Source organism: Astatotilapia calliptera, chromosome 18 (genome assembly GCF_900246225.1).
Source record: "Astatotilapia calliptera chromosome 18, fAstCal1.2, whole genome shotgun sequence".
Classification (NCBI taxonomy): Eukaryota; Metazoa; Chordata; class Actinopteri; order Cichliformes; family Cichlidae; genus Astatotilapia; species Astatotilapia calliptera.
Genome location: NC_039319.1, coordinates 23,848,329 through 23,865,916, shown reverse-complemented (window position 1 = coordinate 23,865,916; position 17,588 = coordinate 23,848,329). Strand labels below are relative to the sequence as shown.

The 17,588-nt window shown below is 40.7% G+C and overlaps 1 protein-coding gene across 7 annotated transcripts in view; it reads left to right on the top strand.

The window, feature by feature from the left end:
* The window catches only part of hfm1 (helicase for meiosis 1), a 22,537-nt gene extending 4,949 nt beyond the window's left edge, over positions 1–17,588 (top strand). For 5 of the 7 annotated variants that reach the window (XM_026148530.1, XM_026148532.1, XM_026148531.1 and 2 more), the window contains 37 exons: positions 159–471; positions 897–1,246; positions 1,661–1,702; positions 1,792–1,862; positions 2,001–2,133; positions 2,357–2,508; positions 2,660–2,737; positions 3,100–3,255; positions 3,341–3,541; positions 3,657–3,745; positions 3,845–3,888; positions 5,386–5,487; positions 6,576–6,721; positions 6,818–6,912; positions 7,040–7,173; positions 7,277–7,324; positions 7,513–7,593; positions 7,686–7,777; positions 7,975–8,081; positions 8,212–8,259; positions 8,367–8,464; positions 8,551–8,685; positions 9,943–10,028; positions 10,938–11,021; positions 11,567–11,724; positions 11,812–11,915; positions 12,102–12,293; positions 12,440–12,505; positions 12,593–12,717; positions 14,653–14,735; positions 14,899–15,005; positions 15,149–15,235; positions 15,616–15,921; positions 16,097–16,178; positions 16,658–16,769; positions 17,039–17,184; positions 17,338–17,588. In XM_026148530.1, the coding sequence (XP_026004315.1) occupies positions 159–471; positions 897–1,246; positions 1,661–1,702; positions 1,792–1,862; positions 2,001–2,133; positions 2,357–2,508; positions 2,660–2,737; positions 3,100–3,255; positions 3,341–3,541; positions 3,657–3,745; positions 3,845–3,888; positions 5,386–5,487; positions 6,576–6,721; positions 6,818–6,912; positions 7,040–7,173; positions 7,277–7,324; positions 7,513–7,593; positions 7,686–7,777; positions 7,975–8,081; positions 8,212–8,259; positions 8,367–8,464; positions 8,551–8,685; positions 9,943–10,028; positions 10,938–11,021; positions 11,567–11,724; positions 11,812–11,915; positions 12,102–12,293; positions 12,440–12,505; positions 12,593–12,717; positions 14,653–14,735; positions 14,899–15,005; positions 15,149–15,235; positions 15,616–15,921; positions 16,097–16,178; positions 16,658–16,769; positions 17,039–17,184; positions 17,338–17,386 (4,502 nt within the window). In that variant the 3' untranslated portion in view covers positions 17,387–17,588. The remainder of the gene's footprint in view (positions 1–158; positions 472–896; positions 1,247–1,660; positions 1,703–1,791; positions 1,863–2,000; positions 2,134–2,356; positions 2,509–2,659; positions 2,738–3,099; positions 3,256–3,340; positions 3,542–3,656; positions 3,746–3,844; positions 3,889–5,385; positions 5,488–6,575; positions 6,722–6,817; positions 6,913–7,039; positions 7,174–7,276; positions 7,325–7,512; positions 7,594–7,685; positions 7,778–7,974; positions 8,082–8,211; positions 8,260–8,366; positions 8,465–8,550; positions 8,686–9,942; positions 10,029–10,937; positions 11,022–11,566; positions 11,725–11,811; positions 11,916–12,101; positions 12,294–12,439; positions 12,506–12,592; positions 12,718–14,652; positions 14,736–14,898; positions 15,006–15,148; positions 15,236–15,615; positions 15,922–16,096; positions 16,179–16,657; positions 16,770–17,038; positions 17,185–17,337) is intronic. The other 2 variants (XM_026148529.1, XM_026148533.1) reach the window with 2 other exon arrangements.

The following is a 17,588-nucleotide window of genomic DNA, read 5'->3' as shown; positions in this document are numbered from 1 at the left end:
ATTCAGGTATAGATGGAAAGGTTAATTCCCCGATGTTAACTTTGTTTAATCTAATCAAAGCACTGAAGGCGGCTTTATTAAATTTTTTAGAGGGAAACGCATCACAGCTACCAGCAACTTGGATTCAACTCTTTCTCATTCTTCAATGTGACTTGCAGGTTTCTCAGAGGCAACCCATAAGTTTCAGCCTCTTTTTAAAGGATCTGCTGGCCTTAAGGTGCTACCTTCAGCAATCAGCAGTTCCTGCAGTTTTAACAGTGATAAGAAAGAGACTGAGAAGACTAACGGAGGTAGCAGCAGCAGCACCAGCCAATGCGATGGCCTCCAGGGAGGTGAAGGGTTCAGGGATTACTCTCAGGGTGGTTGTCAGAGTGGCAGAGGTGGCGATGAAACCCTGCAGGACTCTGGTCATGTGGGCCTCAGCAGATGGTTGTCTCAGGACTGCAGCAAAAGCCTGCCTCTACGGACAAGGAAAGTCTTAGTTATGTGCACATTGTTTTCAGATATTTACTGTGTTGCATGTGTTTAATGATGAGTAGAAACGTAACAGTTCCTTGTTTTCAAGGCGTTTTAACTGCAGACCCATCACTGTGACCCATGTGATGCCATAAAAAGCAAGTCAACTCTTTGCTGATCTGCGTTATATGGCCCGTGGGATGTTTAAACTAACAGGATTACTATCATTCACTCTATAAAACACACATTTCCATTTTTTTATACATGTGTACCGTAGTGCTGATTTACTCTTTAATCTCTGGACTCATAATAACACAAGAAGATGCTAAGCTATCCTCCATGTTAGCCTTGTTACCTGATTGTGCAGCCCCCTAACAGTCTAATCTGCTTCCACCTCTCTTCTCTTTCATTTCTTTATTTCCTCCTCCTTCCCACAACAGCTTGTTCAATATTCAGGTGTATACCAGTGGAGGTGACTCTTTAAACACAGGTGACCTCAGTAGCAGTGGCGGCAGCAATCAGACAACATCCAGACCTCAAACTTTTCTCAGTCAGGTTACCATGGCGACAGCGCCTCCTCCTCCTCCTCTTCCTCTTCAGCCGCCACGGGCGACAGTTGGCTGCGCAGCTCCTCCTTTCCCCTCCAAGCCCACCCTCTCACCCCCTCCCATGGGTTCATCTGCAGCGAGCGGCCGACCCCCGCAGCAGGCGGCACATGCAGAGACGCAGGACAAGGGCACAAAGAAAGGTTTCGTTCCGCCCATGACGCCTCGGCCGCTCCTAATCCAAGGTGTTACACTGCACTGATATACTGGCAGGTTGACGCTGCGCTCACTGTGTAGGAGCTCTTTAAATACAGCTCATATAGCTTCTGTAAAGTGTTGCAGCTCATCAACATGCCAATGTCTGGCCATGGTAGCAGCTGCCATGGTGTATTTGGGTGTGATGAGGTGAGCTCTGCCCATTGATTGCTCCAGTGTAATGAAACATACTGGTCACTAGGTGGTGAATAGTAGACGCAGTGGACAGGAACAATAGAGGCCATTTTAACCCATTGTAGTCTGCAAAGAATCAGCAGATTCTCTTTCGTCACAAATGTACAACACTACCAAATGCTGCATATTCAATTCAATGTGTAATTGTTTCAATGAAAATCTTGCATTAATGAAAATTTATAATGTCTTAAATAATATTGTCATTTCAGGATCTTCTGGATCTGGAGTTTTGCGCCCAGTTTCAGAAATACGTATCCTTTTTCTTGTTCAAATTGACACAATTTGAAGCTGTTAGGTAGTGTCTGAATCAAAGTGATGTTTCCTAAAACCTGTTACACAGCATTTAAGTTCAGATCTGTCTTCAGTGAGTTTCCCTTTTTCAATTACGTTCAGTCCAAAGCTCTGGATGATGTAAGCATTTGTTTGTAAATCTGCATACACAGAAATCATGAAAAACACATCTGGTTAAATGTAAATTTACACCTGTGTAAATGTAAACTACCCCTGGCACTGTGTCCTCCAGTGTATGTGTGTTTGGTCTGTCTGCAGGTTCTTTATACAAATAAAAACTTTGTGGCCTGTGCTCCGACTGGATCTGGTAAAACAGTGCTGTTTGAGCTGGCAATCATTCGCCTGCTAATGGAGACACCAGAGCCCTGGAGAGATGTCAAAGCTGTATATAGTGAGCATGCAGTATTATTGGCTATAAGCTGCTAAATCCCACTGCTCATTCACATTTATTCAGTGCTTTGAAATGGCACACCTAGCTATAATCACACACAGGGGCTTTGAATATGTGTGTTACTTTCACCATGTTCTGATTTTTTTACTCCAATAATTTTTGGGGGGAGGATTTTTGACTTATGAAGCTCTCGTATAAAGAATCCATTGTTTGTTTTCACCAGTGGCCCCTATCAAAGCTCTCTGCAGTCAGTGCTTTGAGAGCTGGAAAAAGAAGTTTAGTCCTCTGGGGCTGACCTGCAAGGAGCTGACTGGTGACACAGAGATCGATGACTTCTTTGAGATTCAGGACTCCCACATCATCCTGACCACACCTGTATGTGACAATATGAAGCAGCATAATTATGCAAATGCAAAATAAAGGGTAGAAAAGGAGGGGAAATGTAAAATAAGATGTTATGTCTTAGTTAAATATTGTTATATTTCTATGCATCATAGATTGATACATGATCATTTATATTTTTAAGGAAAAGTGGGACAGCATGACCCGAAAGTGGAAGGATAACTGTTTGCTGCAGCTAGTTAGGCTCTTCCTTATCGACGAGGTCAGTGTGTTTGTCACATATTTTGCTCACAGAACCGTTTTTGGATGTTACTTCTTGCCTCTTTATTTTCCTGCACAGTGGGGGATGCACTGGCTACTTTGTGTCTTAGGATGGAACATTGCACGATAGCACATAATTAGCCTCTGCCCTCAGCACTTTATTTTACTTGAGGTTATCCATTAAAAATGATGGAACATCTTGTTCCTGGAGTCTGTATTATGGGAGTACACAGACGCTGGCCTAGTTCCTTTAGACTTGCACTCATTTATGTTAATAATAAAACATAAAGATTGATTTTGTATTTTACGTGCATACAAATATCCCTGAGCCGTTTCCACACATGAAAAATATTTTTGTACCAGGTGCATGTCGTGAAGGATGCAACCCGTGGTGCCACGTTGGAAGTGGTGGTGAGCAGGATGAAGGCAGTACACACCTTCAGGACTTCACAGTATCCAGAGGCCAGCCTCTCTATGAGAGTTGTGGCTGTGTCTGCTACCATACCCAATGTATCTGATGTAAGCACCCGCTGTACCTGTTTGCATTGTCTCTCATTTGTAGATCAGTAACTTGTGGATTCTCAAACTTCCTGCTTGTTTTTAGATAGCAGACTGGCTGTCAAATGAGAACGGCCCGGCCATATATCTGGATATGGATGAGAGCCACCGTCCGGTGAAGCTAAGGAAGGTGGTGCTGGGATTCCCCTGTGGTCCAAATCAAACTGAGTTCAAGTTTGATTTGGCACTTAACTACAAGATAGCCAACATCATACAGACGTACGCTGAGCAGAAGCCTGCACTTGTGGTGGGTTGTAAAATGTATCCAAACTGCATGTTGTTTATGCTTTCTTTCTGAACATGACAGAAGATGCAGGTTTTTGGGGTTTTTTGCCTCATTATCTGAAAATTGTGTCTTGTAGTTTTGCTCTACAAGGAAAGGAACTCAGCAGTCAGCCGCAGTTCTGGCTAAGGATGCTCGATTCATCATGAGCATCGAGCACAAGCAAAGGTTTGATGTTCAATCATCCGCAGTGAAACATCCGCGCACGTGCAAGTTTACAGAGCAGGCTGTTCTGATTGAACTTGTGTGATCTGCTTGACTCTGCAGGTTGATGAAATATGCAAACTCCATTCTCGATTCTAAACTGAGAGGTAAGGTATCTGAAACATGTTATCAGTGGTACTTTTTAAAAGAAAAATGACCTTGGGGCCTCCTTTAGTGGTTTGCAATGTGCTCAGTGATGCTTTGTAGTTTCAGTTTCAACATCCTCTCGACACAAAATAAAGTCTAAAGAAATGAGCTTGAAGAACTTGAATGGCCTGCACAGAACTCACAGATCTCGTTTGTATCTAACTTATGTACGATGAATTGGAGAAAACACATTCAATAATGCAGATGTTGCATTTGGTCATATTTATGTGAGTTTTGACATTGTCGACTGATGATTATGTGACACATTGGTGTATGGCCGAAAAGTAACAAGATGACAAAGACACTTGTAGTGCAGACACAGTGTATATAGAGTGTAATCAAAGGAGCTTGCAAAGAAAAGCGTCTGGACTTCTTTAAGTTGCTTGAAGACGTTTCACCTCTCATCCGAGAAGCTTCTTCAGTTCTAAGGTCAAATGGTGGAGAGTCCCAGATATAAACCTAGTGGGAGTGACCCCCCACAGAGGGACAAAAGGACCCCCTGATGATCCTCTAATCGCCTGAGCCAAGGTGTGAAACTGGGTGTGGGTCCCAATCAGCCAGAGTTTCGGGTGTGTTCATTGTGAAACCTGGCCCCACCTTATCATGCGAATTCCTGAGGTCAGCTGGCCCAGGATGTGAGTGGGCGTTAAGGCGTCTGGGAAGGGATCTCAAAACTGGATTATAGATGGCAGAGAGTTGGTGTTGTAAACCCCCGCCTCTGTTCAAAGATGGTCGCTCACAGTGGACATAGATGGCTTCTTTCACTCCTCTTTCAAACCATCTGTCCTCTCTGTCCAAAATGTGAACATTGGCATCCTCGAAAGAGTGTCCTTTATCCTTAAGATGCAGATGGACTGCTGAGTCTTGTCCTGTGGAGGTGGCTCTTCTGTGTTGTGCCATGCGCTTGTGAAGTGGCTGTTTGGTCTCTCCGATGTAGAGGTCTGGGCATTCCTCACTGCACTGTACAGCATACACCACATTGTTAAGTTTGTGTTTTGGCGTTTTGTCTTTCGGGTGAACCAGTTTCTGTCTGAGCGTGTTGCTGGGTCTGAAATACACCGGGATGTCATGCTTGGAGAAAACTCTCCTGAGTTTCTCTGATACACCGGCTACATAGGGGATGTCAATGTTGTTGCGTCTGTCCTTCTTATCCTCCCTCGCTGGTGTCTGGTCTTCTTTTCTGTGCCTCTTTGCTGACTTTAAGAACCCCCATTTAGGATAGCCGCACGTTTTGACTGCTTCCTTTACATGTGTAAAGGAAGCACTCAAAACGTGCCCCCCCCCGAAGAAAATACAGTTTCAGCTAAATAAGCTGACACAACACACTCACTTTCACTGCACACAGACAAATCGTGCTTAACTTGTGTGTAACCCCGTTTATTGAAAACTTTGTGTTTTGAATATGCAATATGTCAAATGTCTAACATAACTTTGTGGTAACTTTGTTTGCGGCCCAGATTTGGTGGCGTTAGGAGTCGGCTACCATCACGCAGGAGTTGACTTGTCTGATCGGAAGTTGATAGAAGAAGCCTTCACTATGGGAGACCTGCCTGTCCTCTGTGAGGCACAGTTTTATCCTGCGCTGTGAAGTAATATGTTACCACACAAGTGTGCAACATGATACTTTTTTTTCCCTGTCACACTGCTGACACAAACAGGAAGGACAAGTACCACAGTAATTGTTTTTGCACATCAGCTCCTTGTACCAATCACAGGGTTGTGTCAAAAATAACTTAGGTTTCTGTACAACAATAAGAAATATTGTTATTTTGATGGTAATAGTATATATATTTAAGATGATATACTTCATTTGTCTTAAAAGTGCTGAAATTGTGTGACAACAGCCAAAATATGAAACGTATCCTGTACAAAAAAGTATCCTACATGAGGAATAGCAGCTAATTAATTTGAACAAAATGCAACAAAACAAAAATGAAATAATTAAAAAAAAACTAGAAACAGAAGCAACAGTGAGAGCTCAGTGAATAAACATTTAAGCAAAAGATAAAATATATTTTTTGGGCAGCACGGTGGCATGGTGGTTAGCACTGTTGCGGCACAGCAAGAAGGTCCTGAGTTCAATTCCACCATCAGGCCGGGGTCTTTCTGTGTGGAGTTTGCATGTTCTCCCCGTGTTTGCGTGGGTTCCCCCCGGATACTCTGGCTTCCTCCCACCGTCCAAAGACATGCAGCTTGTGGGGATAGGTTGATTGGAAAATCCAAATTGCCATTAGGTGTGAATGTGCGAGTGAATGTGAGTGCGAATGGTTGTCTGCATAGGTGAAGACAATAAGGGAGTCACACAGGAAATAACAAGAAGACTAAACACAAAGAGCAGAAAACTCACCGAACGTGAGACGAAAGCAAGACTAGCGGAATAAACCAGAAATACAGGAAATAAACACAACAACAAAGATAACAAAAACTCCATGAATGAATACTAAACTAGACAAATACAAACATTAAGAAAAATATGGAAAACTCAACCCAACGATGCTAGTAATGATAACTCTGGAATAACAGTGAAAAACAAAAAACTCCAACATCAGGCAGATCCTTAGATCATAACAAACTGAGCACTAGTAGAATAACTTAACCAGTCTTCTGTTTTATTTTATGGTGTCTCAATTTGTTTGCTCTCTCCTAGTTACCACCAGGACTTTATCCATGGGGGTAAACCTACCAGCTCACCTGGTGGTGATCAAATCCACCATGCAGTATGTTGCAGGCTCCTGTCAGGAGTACAGCGAGGCAGATCTGCTCCAGATGATAGGCCGTGCTGGAAGACCACAGGCAATGACATGTTTATGACAGAATATAACAGCAATGAATGCATTATTATATTTAGGTTTTATGATGTACTTTCATTTTCATCCTTTCTGCCTCCAGTTTGACACATCTGCTACTGCTGTGATCATGACCAAGATTCAAACCAGAGAGAAGTACCTGAAGCTTATGAATGGGATAGAAGTCATTGAGAGCAGGTAGGACCAGTAGTAATGCTCTCTTTAAAATCCCTTCTGTCTTTTTCTTCTTTTTCTTCATATCGCTCTCTCAAGAGGACACACAGGTGGAACGATCATGGGGTAACACTAGACTCTGTTTCCACAGCTTACACAGCCACCTGGTGGAACACTTGAATGCTGAGATTGTTCTGCAGACTATCAGTGATGTCAAAATGGCTTTGGACTGGATTCGCTCCACCTTCCTTTACATCAGAGCCCTCAAGAACCCCACACACTATGGTTAGAGCCTTCTCCTGTCTTCTGCTTGTTGTTAATCAGCTGTGAGGTCCGTTAATTTTTAAAAAAACCAGTGAGTGTCAGTTTGTCCGCATTTTCATTTCAGGATTCTCTGCCGACCTAGACAGATGTGGAATTGAAGCAAAATTGCAAGGTGGGCCATAGCTGTACTTTTATGAAACTGAAGGTTACTTTTAGAAAAATACAAAAAAATTCAAGCCACAGTAACCCGGCTGCTTAAAGAGGTTTTGTGTTTGCTTGTTTTTTTTGCTCAAATGTAAGTGTCGGATCTGTTCCCTTATTGAAATTTAAGCTATGTACCGTTTCTGTCATCTTCATTAGAACTGTGTCTGAAGAATCTCAACTCTCTGTCCTCTGTTGGGCTGATCTCTATGGATGAGGATATCACCATCAAACCGACAGGTAGATGTTCAGGCTGTTTTCATGTCTTTTTTTGCAGCCAAGTCTAATACTAAAAACTTGAAACTGTTAAGCAATTTATTTCTCTCTTACAGAGGCTGGCAGGTTGATGGCTAGGTACTGCATTGCCTTTGACACCATGAAACAGTTCAGTAAAGTGTCTGGGACTGAAAACCTGTCTGATCTGGTAGGTTTTCTGTACTACGTATTTGATGTAAATGCATTTATTCAAGATTGACTCTATACAGTGTTATCCTTGACATTTTGCAGGAACAGCATGCCTGACCTTGTTCTTTCTCTTGCTGCCTCTCACAACTAAACTAAACTCAGCTAGAGAAAAAATAACCATTATGAGTATTCACCGTCCTTGTATTGTGTGTACAGATTGAGCTGCTGTCAAAGAGCAGAGAGTTCAGTGACATCCAGCTGAGAGTGAATGAGAAAAGGTCCTTGAATGCTTTGAACAGGGACAAAAACAGAGTCACCATCAGGTCAGACACATTTATAGGATGCACAAATGTATGCACAGCATCAAAAACTTTGTTTTATATGGGAAATGCATAATAGGGGGGTGAGATAGACACAAGCCAGTGAAAACTAAATCTTTATGCGTTTTTCCAGGTATCCCATTAACGGAAAGATCAAAACCAGTGAGATGAAAGTAAACTGGTAGGTTTAAAAGAAAGTGTAGTTTTTGATTTTATATTTTTCAGAATTTGCAGTGTTAAAGAATTGTATTACTGATTGTCCATGTACATAAATATTGTGCTTTGTAGTTTGATTCAGGCTCAGTTAAGCTCCATCCCAGTTCAAGATTTTGGACTTACACAGGACACAGCAAAGATCTTCAGGATTGGCATGCGCATCAGCAGATGTACGTTCAGGGAATAAGAAACGTACAAAAGACGAGTTGCCTGTATTCATGTTTTTAAGTTTTGATTTTATTATGATCCCATTCAGGTCTGTCTGAGTTTCTGAGTCAGAGGGTCAAGGCTGTTTTTTCTGCTGTGGTCAACTCCCTGATCCTGGCTAAGTGCTTCAGAGCAAAGCTTTGGGAAAACTCACCCTATGTTTCCAAACAGCTGGAAAAGATAGGTGGATGCCTCTCTATGTTCTTTTTACATTATAAATTGATACAGCATACTGCATTGTAGGTCAACTGCTCATGCAGTAATACTAGAAGAAATATTATTATGCCACAACTGCTGCATAATGGAAATATTAATAAACCAAATATTCTTTCTGTTAGACGTACACTCACTGGACACTTCATTAGGTACACTTTGCTAGTACTGGGTTGAACCACCTTTTGCCTTCATTTCTGTCTTTTATTCTTTATGGCACAGATTCAACAGGGTGCCGTAAACTTTCCTCAGAGATTTTGGTCCATATTGACATAATCACATCACACAGTTGCTGCAGATTTGTCAGCTGACTCTTCTTTTGCATCACATCCCTAAGGTGCTCTATTGGATTAAGATCTGGTGACCCCCGGGGCCATTTGAGTCCAACAAACTCATGTCATGTTCAAAAAAACAGTTTTAGATGATCTGAGCTTTGTGACATGGTGTGTTATCCAGCTGGAAGCAGCCATCAGAGGATGGGTACACTGTGGTCATAAAGGGATTGACATGATCAGCAACAATACTCAGGGAGGCTGTCGTGTTTTAAAGAACTTCAGCCGGTACTGAGGAGCACAAAGAGTGCCAATAAAATGCCACCTCATTACAACCCCCCACCCCCACCCCCACCCTACCGTTGATGTCATGTTGCTAATGCCAAATTCTGACCCTGCTTTTTTGAATGTTGCAGTAGAAATTGAGACTCATCAGACCAGATAAAATGTTTCCAGTGCTCTGCATTTTTGTGAGTCCCTCCAGTTTCCTGTTATTCGCTAACAGGAGTGACACCCAGTGTGGTTTTTCAAGGTTCCAGAGATACTCTTCTGCATTCCTTGTTTGTAAAAAGTAGTTATTTGAGTTACAGTTGCCTTCTTATCAGCTCAAAGCAGTCTGCTTATTATTCTTATTCTCCCACTTGCAGCGTCGACCATTTTCTCCCAGAGAACTGGCACTCACTCGCTGGCTCGCTAACTCACGCCCTCTTTTCAGGTCATTCTTTGTAAATCCTAGAGATGGTTATGTGGGAAAATCACAGTACATCAGCAGTTTCTAAAATACTCAGACCAGCCCATCTGCAATCAGCAACCACAGCATGTTCAAAGTCATCATGTTAAATAATGTTGCGGCTAACAAGCAGTTGAACAGGTGTACCTAATAAAGTGACACAATAGGTTATTGTATATTGTCGTTACAGTTTATAGTAATTAAGTAATAACATGGGTTGTTTCAGGCCAAACTCTGTCAACTGCCATGGTGCATGCTGGACTCACCACATTCAGCAAAATAGAGCAAACCAACGCCAGAGAGCTTGAGCTGGTAAGTCTGTGTAATACTTAAAAGTAAAATGCTTTATAATCTGAAGATAATCTAATAATTAATCTAATCTAAATTATCTAAAGCTTTTAATTTGTGTGCTCAGTTTGTTGTTCAGTGGGTGTGTGGTTGACGTGGTACGTTTTGGTTCACATGCGTGTGACTACAAACTTTGGCCAGGTCATGAGGAAGTTGCACCACCCTACACCCACCTACTTTTACCTTCACATGATGCCACTATTTCTTTCACACTTTAGGTTAATGTGAAAAAAAAACAACTAAAAAAACAAGAGTAGACAACAATACCTAGTTTCTTAACCAAGTATCCTCACAAAACGTGTCCATTTCACGTTTGCCTCTCCAAACCTGAAATGGACACTTGTTCATGCCTGTCCATTTCACGTGGAGAGGCAAAGCGTGAAATGGACACACATGAAGAAGTTGCATTAGTGCATGCTGACATTGCATTATTAGCAGGAGGTAATATATTTAAAGCCAGAAAGTTGGTATTGAGCTAAAAACATAAGTGCATTCCAGTGTCCTTAATCATCTGACTCTATTAAACTAATATGTACGTACACTTAAATGTGTCTGTTTAAACGCTTTCCCATGATTATTTTCATGTTGGCTTTAAAAAAAAAAATCTCCCTCCACTGTTACTGCAGATTACTGCAACTTCTGCATGCTCGTACGTTTCACATTTTGGAGCGACAAAATGTGAAATGGACACGGTGAACTGGTGTGTCTGTTACACACTTGTAGTGATATCAGGTTGATGTTAAATACCAACAACTAAAGGTGAAAGTGTAATTCTGTTTTTTCAAAATCACTCAGTTAATGTTAAGCATCTCCTCAAGCACTTAATGTCTGCTGAAAGTGTTTGGGTGTAACTTTTGCAAACTTTATGTTCAGATTCTCAATAGGCATCCGCCATTTGGAAACCAAATCAGAGAGTCTGTCATACACCTCCCAAAGTATGACGTAATGGTGGAGCAGGTAAATGGCATTGCAAACTATTGTTATCACGGCACAAGGCACAAGCACTTCATATTTGTTGATCTTAAAAAATCTGAAATCATAAATATTTGATCATAAATGTAGTGAAAAATAGAAAAATACACTAAAATTTGATATATTTTTTTTGTGCTGGATGTTTAAACCACATTTACATATTTAATTCTTCATTCTTCATTCTTGGCCTTTGCTCACACGAGAGCTTCAAGAGGGCAGTTAATGTGAATGTGATTTCTTCTGGGCATGGCTACAAAAAATCAAAGGAGATTATTTTGAGCTTTCAGTTAGCCACAGTTCCCTCTTTAATGCGTTTTAGCCAACATAATCTCTTACTTGTTAATATGTAAAATGGCACAGTATACTGTTAGCTTGCTGAAGGTCCAGCATTTAAATTATTTATATTTTCTTGGCTTTTATTTGAAAGCTATTTCAAAATTGTACCTGTTTTCACCCATATCAACACATTTAAGTGTTTATTTCCATGTCTGTTCTGTATCATGTTCCTCTAAAGCTGTTGTGATTTATAGCTTCCAAGGTACAGCAGCACCACAGCAGAGATTGTGCTTAAAGTGAGCCTCAAAAACCAAGCACAGCTGCTGACCAGGAGAGCAGCTCAAGACCACCATTATGCCTCCGTCGTCATCGGAGACGCTGATAACAATGTCGTCTTTCTGCAGAAACTCACGTGAGGATAAAACACCATGTCTTGACTTTCACCTTTTGTAAAAGAAGCCAAAATATGGAACGCCAACATATGCTGTTTGTTTTCCAGGGACGTAATGCTGCTGAAGGGTGGTAGCTGGTCAAAGAAGATTGAGGTGGCGAAGGCTATGAAAGGAGATGAGATCAGTGTGCATCTTATCAGTTCAGAATATGGTAAACCATGGAAGCACATTTACATTGTAACCAAAAAGAGGAAAACAGCAACATCTCATTTGGTTCCAATTTTTTGTATTTTTTTAAATGAAGGTAACAGCTCACTGTGTCCTTTGGTGTATAGACTCTTATACTGGACTGAATATATGTAAGGAGAGGATTTACCATGCGTTTCTTCTGCTGTAGTGGGTCTGGACATCCAGCAGAAGTTCACAGTGTACTACTCTGCAGCTCGAAGATTTGGGACTGAAAATCCACACAACATAACGCAGGATGCCAGGAGACCGCAATCGGTGCTGAAACCACTATCAACAAATCAGGCTGCAACTCACAGGGAGAACGGCACATCTGTGGGAGAAGAGAGCAGTTGTAGCTTTGGTACAGATTACTTTTTCATGCTTTATCATGATATGGTTTATAAATATTGTATTTCTTCTGAGGCAAATGCATATTTTGTTTGTTGATACATTTTTTTCAGACTTCAAATGTTATATTTTTTAAACTTTTTAAATGTTCTTTTGCAGATATGGGCAATAAAAGACATTGCAACCACTTCTGCAAAAACAAGGCTTTCTGTGCCCATGACTGTTGTGAGTATGATGCATTTTATGAATCTGTCTGTGCAGAGGTCCTTCCTGCCACAGCGTGCCAACAGTGTTCATGCATGTCCTCCCAAGGTAAAGTAGGTGTTACTGTGACAAGAAAGAGGTCAGCAAACCAAGAAACCAGTTTCACTTCATATTTGAAAGACCTGAGGAGCCGATGTGACACATTTGCGCCGACCCCTGTTAAGCGACTCAAAGTGAGCAAAATATCATATCTGAACCCACATCTCATACTTTCAGTAGCTTTATCTAGACTTTTAAATGTGTTGTGTGTCTGAGGGTGTGCTATATCCAAGCAATCTCAATAGGTCATAAACAGTACAGCAGAATAACATTGTATTATGTTCTTACTCCTAAAAAACTGCAGAAGCTGACCAGTCACCAGTAGTTACAATAAAACAATTAAAAGAAATTTCAGTCAAGTATGGAAGTTGCAAATAAAAAAAGATATGCACTATCCACATGGCAGACTTACATATATGTCCTATTATAAGAATAGGACGTATATGCAATGTAAACAATCCTTATTGTGGATTTATAAGTGGAAATTGTTTAGTAGCAATAAGGGACACTGAAACATATATAATGCACATAGTATGTGCATTAAAGTTGTATTTGGCATACAGAAAATACAATTATACAAAAAAGAAAGTCTTTACAGCTATTTACAAAACTGAGGTACTAACGCCAGACACACACACAAGGTTATACTTGCAAATTACTGGGCACAGACACTCTATCAAAATAACGAATCAAAAACACATGCTCTTTGTTGGATGGCGGAGGCTAGTAGAGAGGGGGGCCAGGTGGCTATCATCTGGTAGTTAAGTACTGGAGGTGATCAACCAATTATCCAATCCCAAGACAGGAAGAGACTCCACCCAGCTACTCAGCAGGCACGCCCAGGTGTCCACCTCCTAAGAGAGAAAGGGGAAAAAACCCACAGCCATCCTCTGGTGGGAGGAGTCGCACATAACACAAACACTGACAACCTTGGATCATAACACTAGTGTATTTAGAAAAAATCAGAATGTTAGATTTTTAAATCACCAAATATCAGTATCGATCCTAAAAATCCAATAAGTCGAGCTCTAAAACTTCTACTTTACAGCGTTGTTTCATTTCTCCTGCCACAGTCTTTCGATCAGCTTGAGGCCTGGACTTTGACTGGGCCATTACTACGCCTTGGCGTAGATTTGCTGCTGTGGTTCTGTTTTGTTTTGATCGCGCATGACCCAATTTCAGCCAGGCTTCAGCTGGAGACAGATGGCTTCACATATGAGTTTAGAACAAGTTTGGTATACAGAGGAGTTCATGGTGGACTCAATGACTGCAAGGTGCCCAAGTCTTGTGGCTATAAGACAAACCCAAATCATCACTTCTCCACCAACATGCTTGACAGTTGGTTTACAGTGTTTATGCTGATATGCTTGATGATTGTGTTGCTGTGCACTATGGAAAACTTTGATCTTGTCTGTCCAGAGGACATTGTTCTAGAAGTCTTGTAGTTTGTTCAGGGACAATTTTGCATACCTAAGCTGTGCTGCCATGTTCTTTTTATAGAGAAGAGGCTTCCTCCTGGAAATCCTTCCAAGCACACTGCACTTGTTCAGTCTTTTTTTGTAATTGTACTCCCATGATCTTCAATGTTTAACATGCTAACTGAGGCCTGTTTTTGTTCTTTCTCTGAACACTGCATGATCTAATCTTGGGGTGAATTTGAGAATATTGTGGCATTGTGTTAACACACACATAAATGCTCCATGCCAGTAAACTGCCAAAAAGTTTGCTTTTATAGAGGCGCTCACACTTGCTGATGATCAGTTAATTAACTGTATTGGATTAGCAGCTGCTAATTACCCTTTATGATGGTTTTATTAAGTATAAAATATAAAATATTTCGAAGCTCATTCAGTCCAAAGTTCCCTAGGCAGATATACTCTGTGTATAACTATGAGGGCATAAGCATTGTTTTGGGTTTCTGTAATATTTTGCACCAAAATAACTAATTATAGAAAATGGCATATATATATTTTTTTGTAAAGAAAACCGTCTTCTGCACACGGCGGGCACGTTGTCTGTATTCCTGAGCTAATTAATAATATGGGTGATGTTCTGTTTTATTTCTTTAGATGAAAATGGCTGAGGAGCCTGTGTCGCTCAGCATGCAAAGGTTTGCTTACAAACCCAAAGAGATGCTTCCACCCCCTTCATGGTACACACAGCCACACTGAAATTACAGATTTATCTTGATTCTTATGTGCAAACATGTTAATAGTTTCCTTAAAAGAAAAGCTGAACATTAGATTCTCAACAATCATGAGCAAAGACGCACTTGGCTCACATTACTTTCAAGCTTGGTTTTTTTCCATCTGAAGGAATAAAGAAAATCTCTGTAAAGCTTCAGTGAGACCTCAGTCTGGGACTGACTTGGCAAGTGAAGCTCAACTACCTGACGTAGAAAGCCTGAATGACCTTGACGGAGGTAAACGAGTGACATGACTAAGCTCCACATATTCCTTAACATTTGAATGTCACTTCTATCATATCTTCTTTGTGTCACGTGTTATATCATATATCATTGATATGTTATATCATCAGCTGTTTTCTTTCTTTTTATTTTTTGAGATTATGATGACTATTATGTGGAGGACATGTACACAACGATGGGAGGGCCTTCCCAAAACGCTGCTGCAGCTCATCCTCACCATCAAAGTATTGTTAAATAACTTCAAACTCAGTAGCAGACGGACCATCCTGTTGGTTCACATGTTTTTGTTCTGCTCAGCTTTAAGTTCTCCTCAGAGGAGGTCCAAGTGCAGACAATTGTTATATGGACTGTAGTAACAAAATAAAACATATTAATTAAGTCAGACATACTCAGGAACAGGTTTATTCAGCATACACAAGATTAAATGGTAGACTTAACGAGTATCACCCAACCACGGTCAGCTTTGAAATCAATAGCTGCGTGGGAGATGGAAGAATCTAAAAAGATATTAGATAGATATTATTTTTCAAGTTGAATTTATAAATGCACACAGTTGAGAAGGATTTGATGATGTGACCATGCTTTTATCTTCCTCTGTGTTGAGGTTCCTCGTTGTGGATGACCACAGATATGAGTGTTGGGAGTCAGGACTCTCAACAGGATCTAAACCAGGTCAATATAACCAGCACGGGTCACTCAAAGAGCTCCACCGCACTGCCAGAACAGGCTGCTCTCTGCAAAAATACTTCATCCCTCCAGATACCGACTGTCAACTTTGACCTTGGAAACGAGTGGGATGACTGGGGCGATTTTGATGATGATAATCTGATCCATGCCAGCGAGCCAGCACTGACTTCATACACAACTGCACAACCTCAAATTCAGCAGTGTGGTGAAAACCGCACACCAGGTAGAGTGAACTGAAAATCAGCTTTTCACACATTTCAGTCATTAGGACTTCACTGTGACATGAACACAGTGATGTTTTAATATCACTGGATACCCTTAAGCACACATGCCCATGTGGGATTATACGTCAGATGTTCTTATGGTTTAATTAACACTATACATATGTCTTTATGTAGGCTATGTTACAGCTTCAGCACCAGTATTACTCAGCCACTCACACATCAAACCTTCCATAACCGCTGTGACTACACCACTGAGGTAAGACCACAACCTTATGCACCATTAACCAACAAGTAAGGTATAACCAGGAAGCCAGGAACCAGAAACTGTGTGACATACTGTATGTGTAGTGAGATAGTACCAGTAACCGTTAGAAAATTTGTCATATTTGCAGACTCCAGTTGTTGATCCTGGATTTTCTAAAAGTAAAAGCTTTCATGTTCCCTTCCGTTGGAAACAGCTCCCAGTTTGGATTCAGGAGACAGCCGCCCTCTCTTTTCTATTCTTTTAGTTTTAGTCGATTAAAAATCGTAATAGTGTAGATTAAATCTAAAGTAAAATACAAGTGTCAAAGTTTATAGTTTTTACACAATTTACAATGACAACTTGATATCACATGCAAAAAGTGTCTATTCTTCTCTTTTGTCGCATTGTCATGAGAAACAAGGAGCATGGAAGATGGTTGGACTGTTTAATAACAATACATGTGTAATAAATGTTTTTCATGATTATTTCAGGTTGACTTCAACAAATGTCAGTCCTGAAATCAAAAAAGCGGGACCCTCACCAGTCAGCCGGACATTCACACCACAGAAGAGAATCACACCCAAGTGGAATCCAAAAGTGCATGTATGTGCACACGCGGGAATGTGCACATGTCTATTTGTGCAGTTAGTTGTTATATGTAAAAACACTGAGAACACCATTTTCTGTCTGTTGACATCTTTTAGTTATCTATTATCTATTTAACTGTCTATTTATTCAGTTAGTACAGTAAAGCTCATACTTGTGCTATTTTTCAGTTAATGGTTCTAACCTCACCTTTCTCAAATGTAACAGCCAGCAGTCAAGCTAATGTGCAGACATGAATCATGGCTCTATTTCTTTTTGTTGTGCAGAGGCCAAATATTTTCAGTGAGGAAACCACTATAAAAACATCATTAGAACTTCTAAAACAGCCCGAGGAGGCAAAAGTGACTAGGAGATTGGATTTCTTTTCAGCATTGAGTGCCCCACCCAACGCCAGCTCATCTCTCAATAGAAGGTAAAAAAGTGGCCTTGATTCACACCTATTGCATGTTTTCTCAGCAAATAAAAAAAGTGATCCTATATGCAGGGGATATGGGATAAGCATACTTCCTTACAGGATTAATAAATACCCTTTTTCCTTTTTTCCCCCTTTTGCATATAACACCAGCAGCAAAGAGGAAGATGCTTTTGTTGGCATTTTTGATGGAATATTTTAGAAGTACTGGTGGACACACTCTGATATAAACATGTCCCTAATGTAAGGTTCTTTCTGTTTCCTGTGAGATTTTCACCTGGAGTTATATATTGTTGCATTGTTCATTCTTATTTTGTATTGTAAATGAAACAAGTTCAAAAGGGTTTTTTGATGTGATTGTATTTATGTGCGCTGTTTACTTAATAAAGCCTGCGTTCACCGGA